The sequence below is a fragment of the Zeus faber genome (assembly GCF_960531495.2).
Source record: "Zeus faber genome assembly, chromosome: 20".
In the NCBI taxonomy this organism is placed as follows: domain Eukaryota; kingdom Metazoa; phylum Chordata; class Actinopteri; order Zeiformes; family Zeidae; genus Zeus; species Zeus faber.
The window spans coordinates 5,944,757-5,952,808 of record NC_137207.1 but is presented as its reverse complement, the minus strand read 5'-3'; the positions used below and the strand labels follow the sequence as shown (position 1 = coordinate 5,952,808).

Sequence of the window (8,052 nt, the reverse complement as noted above, 5' to 3'; positions counted from 1 at the left end):
CTGAGGCCTTTGCATATATGCACTGTAAACCAACGGGAATAAAAGTTGATGAAGAAATGTACACTCTAAAATGTGCATGCTTTGAAACAAATGATCATGCTCAGTGTTTTCTGTTATCCATTTACAATGTTTTTATAATCAGTGTTTGGATCAAAGTCCTCTGATGGAGAATACGCTGCCGTAGATATATCACTTGAAAGGTGATGCAAGGCGGGGGCATTGAACTTTTAAATGACAGCTAGATACAGCTAGATTACAATCGTAAAAGTGGTGATCTTGGCCAAAATTTGCACAAAGCTCCCATTTTTCAGTCACAATCACTTATTCAAAGAGGTATGCTCCAAAAACGCACCTGGGCACCCTTGCAAACCGATGATGACGATGAAGGTGAACATGAATGAACGCTGCAGATGTTTTAAGACCATGTTCCCCTTTTGCAGCAACTTCAGATTGTGTTTGGTATGCATCAGCAATAAGTGTCAATTTAATGAAATACCTAATATTGAAGGAAAATTTGCACAGGCTCCTAAAAGTGACTGCAAATACATAATCCAAGTCGTTAGTTGACATTGACATTCTCTGACAAGTCTTTAATATATTGCTCAAATGCATACTTAAATATGAGTGATGAAATTTTGGTATATCAAGTTGGTTTGTAGATTCCAAAATAGTTATCTAAATCTGAATTTAGTTTATTTCTATGAACATGTATATGTATCCTGACAAAGTGTTTGATGAGGGTGAGAAGGAACACACCATGGTTATTTCAATGTCAGTGGCCTGGTTGACTTCTTTGTCCTACCTTACGGCTTTGGGACCTTGATCTGCACCTGTGCGAGCTCACATTTATTAGCCTCATATTTATTCCTTATCAACCAAGACAAAGGGGTCACCTCAGTGTATACGCTGTTTAAGGAGGGCAGCAGAACAAACCAGACTATGTAGACAATCCTGGACATAACTGGATAAAATAGCTCTTTGAGGTCAAGGTACTGGATCATGAGTGCATCAATATCGTGATTTTTCCAATGCCTTTGATGTTTTATGGCCTGTGGGGCAATATCTATACAGCCTGCCAGAATCACACAATGATTATAAAAGACGGGAGCACCTCTGTGTGCCCTTCACTTGGTCTGCAGACTGAGTCAAGCGGAGCAGAGGTGGGGCTCTATAGGCGTACAGTAAAGGCTCCCGAAGAATCTTCCATTTCCATTTCCGTGGTAAAGCAATCTAAGAACGCAGGGAACAGCTCTCAAATCACACCAGAGGGATTAATACAAGAGCACGATGGGAGTCGAGAAAATGGAAATGGAGGACACAGACTCTACGCTCATGCAGAAGGGCAAGAAGGAGCCCCTTGCCCGGCCACCCAACAAGTACGAGAGGCTGGTCCAGCCCTGCCTGGCTGAGGTGCTGGGGACCATGTTCTTCGTGTTCATTGGCTGCGTGTCTGTCATCGAGAACGTCCCTGCGGCAGGCAGGGTGCAGCCCGCCCTGGTACACGGGCTAGCGGTGGCCGTGATGATAGCAGTCATGGATAACATCAGGTAAACACTATGAGGATAGGATTCAATGTAAAATAATTGGACATAAGTAGACTATATTAGGTTTGTCCTATTGTCCTGTCCATTGAAGTTAAGTCTAAGGTTGCAGAGTTACATGCAACAGTGAACATTGGGCTTTACCTGCTGTAGCCCACCTCTCTTCAATCTTCTCTCAGCTGTATCTCACTCTTTCCAGTGGTTCCCACTTCAACCCCCCCTTCACCATTGCCATCTACCTGTGTGGAGGCATGGAGCTGATGATGGTCGGACCGTACCTTATCAGCCAGCTGATTGGAGGGGTTCTGGGAGCTGGGATGGCAAAGGTCATTATTTCAAAAGCTAGCTCTGCAAATTCACCAAAATAAATGCAAAGCCTTTTCCATCCATTCATACTGAATGTTAAGTCAATTAAATTGTCATTTCATCGTAGACATAACGTGTTTGAAGACAGACTGTTTTGCTGGATAGTTGTTAGTGTTAGTGTTGTGTTGATGTTGACTTGGAGGGCAGTTGCAGTAGTAATCGCCACCACCTCCCCGCAGATCATGACACCTGCAGACCGCTACTTCAACGCTACTGGGGCCGCCTTTGACATCCTCAAGACGGAGAAGCAGATTCCGGGCGCTATCTTCGGCGAGCTGGCCATGACCTGCCTGGTCACCATGGTGGTGCTGCTGGTTGCGGTAAACACCAAGACCAAAACGCCCTTGGCTCCTTTCCTGGTGGGCTGCACCGTGATTATCAACATCCTCGCTGGGTGAGATCATCCACAGTCTACAGCCAAAGTCTTTTTGGGTGGAGGTGGAATTGTGGAGTTGTGTTATCTGCCCCACCCAAAACTCATCATGCACCCCAAGCTAAGAATTTAGTGACTAACAGAGAATACTTCTCCTTTGCTTCCTGCTCCAGGGGTGATGTGTCGGGGACATGTCTTAACCCCGCCAGGGCTTTTGGCCCGGCTGTGATGACCAACTACTGGACTTACCACTGGGTGTACTGGGTGGGGCCAATCGGAGGAGGACTGATTGCTGCTGTACTTCTCAGGTAAGCAGAAGCTGATGGAATTGCTTTAACCCTTTTCATCCTCTCAGAGATCTGAGAGGATCAAAACAGTTGTTTCAATAAAGGGGTTGGCAGAGCGTTATGACACATGGGGCCATATCACTTGAATGTGGATCTTGGACCCATCGATCACCTAACCACCACCGGAAAGAAACGTTATGGAAATGGTGGTGAAGCAGCAGCTTATATTAACACTGTCCCCGTTGTTCTTTCAGAGTCATCCTTGGCGATGAAAAGATAAGACTTATTATGAAATGAGAGCCAAGCGTCCACTTCAAGTGACAGCAATTCCCTCATTACAACACCATCGCCAGTTGGAGCTGCACAGAGACCCCACTCAGGCTGTTTTCTACAAACTACTACAAATGCACGTTGCTTTTCATTTCATACCATGGCTTCCTATGCTAACGTTAACCCTGTGATTTTGTCTGTTAATAGTTTTCTTATGTCACTGACCTCAAACTGTTTTATCTGTGATGGGATTGTTTTTTTTCTTCTATTAAACAAAAACAAGATTTGGACTCAAAGACAATCTTCGGTTATGGCAGTTTCGCCTACCACGCCTGCCACCCAAGGGGCGTTTCCAGGCATCTCCGGCACAGAGACACAGATGATGGGGTTTCACACACACATTTATTGGAGAGAGTGGGCTAGGTCGAATCAGCCCAGGAGCAGATGGACAGCATGTCATGACAAGGGCTCCTCTCCTGAGTGTGTGTGGGGATGAGGTTTTTACCTGTTGCTCATTAGACCAACCAACGAGCAACAAGTATACAGCCACACTGATCCTGGGCCCCAATTGCCTGGACCCAGGACAGGTGTGGCTGCTCAAACCACACCATGCCCACACCACATCGGTCTCATCTGTTAAACCTAAATATAAAAAGCAAGGAGTTGGTTGCCGTGTGCCAAACGGTACAGCAAGCATCACATAAGCAATGGAATGCTAACTCCTTCTAGTATCAGTAATAAAATAGTAACCAGGGTGTAAAATAGTGTAACAGAGGGGTTGGATACATGGTGGTTGGACTCACTCTGTTGTAAACACGGCACTGGATGGAGATGGATAACCTGTTAATCAATTCCATCTCACTTAAAATCAACCACAACACAACCCTTTTATGTTGTTGACCAATCAGAAGACAGAAAGGAAAACACTATCAGGAAAAGCTGAATTCAATATGAAGATAAACAAAGGAGACGTATTCTATAAATTATGATGTTAAATGAATAAAATGTTAAATAAACAAATGCCCGCTTTACACGGATATTATATACACTTCGTTCGTTCGTTCGTGTAGGGCTACACAGGCAATTGGGACATTAGCCAAGAAGTGGTATCGTCATCCACTTCAATGAGGCCACTGACTCCATGTGGTGATTTGAAGATTGGGCATTCATCAATGATGTGTTCAACAGTCTGTGGTTTTCCGCATTCACAGAGATTTGTGGCAGACACTCCAATCATATGCAGATAGGTTTGGGTCTTTGCTACTAAGTGTGTTGAGGTTGACCCAGGCATTCCGTGGTAGGTCACACCCAGGCGGATTGTTTGAAGGGGAGTTGATGAACTTCCTCAACGTGGAGGTTGACTCGGACCATTGCTTGTTCCAGCAGTCAAGGATCCATCCAGGGTGTGGAGGGCTTGTGGTAAGGAGTCTCCTAGCTTCGGTGGAGAAGTGTCTGCGTTTGAGTCTCTGGTGGCCATATTCAGCAGGGGGGGGGATCAGGCTTGTTGGCTCATCTGCACTCTTGCAGGCCAGCTTCAAGGTCAGGAAGTTACGACGGAGCTCTGGAGGTGGAATGCCAGACAGTATGGGGAGAAACTCGACAGGGGTTGATGGCAGGGCACCACTAATTAGCCTCATGGCGGTGTTAAGCACAACATCAACACAGGCTGTATGGCTGCTGTGACTCCATGCAGGGGCGGCTTACTCAGCCGTGGAGTATGCGAGGGCAAGGGTAGAGGTGCGCAGGGTGGTGAAGTTTGCACCCCATCCAGTGCCGATATATACACTGTACATATAAAATAAATCAAATGATATAAGCCTTAATTAATTGCTGGTTTTTAACCAAAGAAGTTTAGTATGTAAATTACTAAAAAATACAATTGTACAGTTATACATTGTATCAAATATCCAGCGCTAAATATAAAATCAGATGTATTCTTATTGAAATAATAATAATAATAATAATAATAATAATAATAATAAACTGGAAAAGTGGAGGTTAAATTGTCAGTAGTGTAAAGCATTGTGCATAGTGGGGAAGGTACTCTGATAACTATTATGATGAGGATAGAACTTCTACTCTTAAAATGAATGCATGTTATAAACTCATTAAAACACATGACAAAAACAAGAATATACATATTGTATGTTACACAGATTTTACGAAAACCAAATTTATAGTACTGTCTGACTCCACATGACTACTACTAGACAGGCCTATTAGAGACACAACAAAACAACCCTATTTGCAATTACGTATGCTTGGAAACACCCCCCCCTATTTTCCTCTGTAGACAATACACAGGGCTTACGTATGGCTATAAAATTGTGTTGCCTCCTATCTAATTTTACAGGCGGCTATGAAATTATTTTATAGGCTAAAGACAATAGAGTCACTCTAAGGAAAGTTGAACAAAATGTTAACCAGGATACATTTTGACTAGTAAAACTAAAATAGTTACTTGTCAAAATACAACTGCTGAAATAGCAAATAGTCATTATAATATAAGTACTACTATCTTAAAAAAAGTGACTAGATCATCCTAAGGATTAAATGTTAAAACGGCTTGCCATACATGTGCAAAACCAAACCAACAACTAATAACATATGTAGTAACACCACAGTTCGGATAGTCCAAATAGACAGGATTGCAGTCAACATTAAACACTAAAGTAGCCCAACAATATTAATAAAGCCTTGATTTGTAACATTATAATTCATTACTTATTATGAAGACGTCCGGTAGAATAAGAGACAACTTTTTATGAAGCGGATATATTCCAATATCAAAGTTGCCAAGGCAACATACCTTCTGTAAGACAGTATTGCATTAACATATGCTGAAGCAGTGACTGGCTGTATTGGTGTTGAAAATGATGACTTTGCAGGACGGAATATAGCCATACCAGTTGGTAAAGCCATTCAGAGATCACTGGAAAATAATGACGCATGCTTATTAACAATTACCGGCAATACATGTCCAATTATTAAACAGGGATCATGTTATGCAGGTAGATTCACACGCATGCAGCACTGTTGGATATTTGCAGTATGACTCACCCAGCCGCTTTGTAGCTTATTACAACAACATTGACTGTGTTTCCAGGCATTTCTGTCATACCGTCACTCATTCAATGAAAGCCAACCCTTATTTGAAATCACCAGACTAAACAAACAGATTATTGACATAACACAACACCCAGTCCAGTTGCAAAGAAATCTGCCAAAGATGACCAAAGCACCCCATGGATTGGAAGGCCAACATAATATGTCTCAGTCTGTGATCAATTTTGCCGATATAATTAGTTGTATAACAAACTCAAACATATATGATGTTATTGCAACTTTGCCTGAAATTGAATATGACTCATCCCAATAATCGTAGTCACATACATAAAGCAATTGCAATGGGTGATCCTTGTGAAACAAAAGATAATGTATGGCAACTGTGGATGATGACAGCTGCTTCTTTGGAATGTTATCATTTGCAATAAGTAGAAACTAAAACGCACCACCAACACATCACAAAACATTTTGACTTGCTGTTGTTAGACACATGCCACCAGTGGTTAAACTGCCACTCATTGTGGCAGTTTAACCACTACACGCCACCCAGGTGGCGTTTTCAGGGACCTCCTGCAAAGAGAAACAGAAGACCGGAGCATGTAAATATCAGTTTATTGTAGAGAGTGGGCTAGCTGGAATGAGCCCAGGAGCAGATAGAACATGTCATGACAGGGCTCCTATCCTGTGTGTGTGTGTGGGAATGGGGGTTTTTAACCTGTTGCTCCTGAGCCCAACCAATGTGCAACGGTTATGCAGCCACCCTGATCCCAATCACCTAGATCCAGGTCACGTGTGGCTGCTCACCACACCATCCCCACACCACCTACCCCCGACACCAAACTGAGGCCTGGGAGACTACCTGGCCGAAGCCTTTTGCCCAGAGCCAAACAATTAATTTTGTTATATATCTTCTAGAATTGGAGTCAGTTAAACCACTAACCTTAGTTTATTTATTTATAGATTTATAAAATACATTATTACTGTGAAGGCAGCTTTCTGTTGATTTGCAAAGTGCCATAAAACAATTATGCCCCCCAAAATGCATTAATAATTGTCCAAATTAATCGTGATCACAATACAGACTAAAATAATCGTGATTATCATTTCAGCCACAATCATGCAGCCCTCCTTCAGAATGAAAACCGCCATTAGTTGCGGCGTAGGAAACCCACCCACAGCCGCAAACACTGCCCCATCGCAAAAATACACTGTGACCAGGCTGAACGAATTAGCTCCTACAGTCACAAAACACACCGGAACAAAGAGCCAAGGCACATTCACCCATTCAACTTCAACAAAGGGGCGACTACCCTGCCCCCCTGCTGCCTGCAGTTATAATCAGAATCAGAATCAGAAATACTTTAATAATCCCAGGGGTAAATTACTTCTTATTACTTATATCTATATTTGTGATGATGATGATGATGATGATGATGATGATGATGATGATGATGATGATGATGATACGATTATTATTATTATTATTATTATTATTAGTAGTAGTAGTAGTAGTAGTAGTACTAGTAGTAGTAGTAGTAGTATTTGTAATAGTGTGATAATGATTATTATTAATAACAGCAACCATAATAATTACAATACCACTACAACTCTATTACTACTACCTCTGCTATATAAAATAATAATAATAATAATAATAATAATAATAATAATAATAATAATAATAATAATAATAATAATAATAATAATAATAATAATAGTTGTAGTAATAGTAATAATAATATTGTTGATATTATTATCTATAAATCTATATATCTATATTATCTATAAACTAATAATAATCATCATCATCATAATCATAACTATGGAGGGGAAGACGAGCATGAGTGGCATGAAATTCATTGCTCATTCATAATTTCTATTTAATTCAATTCCATTTTTCACCAGACATAGTTCTATATTTATTGACACTGTCACGCGTCTACGCCCATCAACCCGGCCCAGTCAGAACCTCGCCGCTCCCAACAATGCGTTTCCCCACGAAGCCTCATCAGATAACGGGAGACGACGCCCCGCAATTCACAGAAACCCCACTATCTGCATCTCTCTCCATCATCTGCATCTCCCTCGGCCAATGGCGAGCGGAGAGGCGCGGAGCTGGGGGCGGGCTGGGAAGCCCCGCGTCCCATAA

General features: G+C 42.0%; 1 protein-coding gene across 1 annotated transcript; it reads left to right on the top strand.

The window, feature by feature from the left end:
• Positions 1 to 1,287: 1,287 nt before the first annotated feature.
• LOC307246028 (aquaporin-8-like) lies at positions 1,288 to 2,864 on the top strand (the record flags this gene model as incomplete). The annotated part of the gene is made up of 5 exons (XM_080021808.1): positions 1,288 to 1,547; positions 1,741 to 1,867; positions 2,087 to 2,301; positions 2,454 to 2,588; positions 2,822 to 2,864. 5 exons carry the CDS (start codon positions 1,288 to 1,290, stop codon positions 2,862 to 2,864), a joined length of 780 nt encoding a protein of 259 aa, XP_079877934.1.
• Positions 2,865 to 8,052: the final 5,188 nt, after the last annotated feature.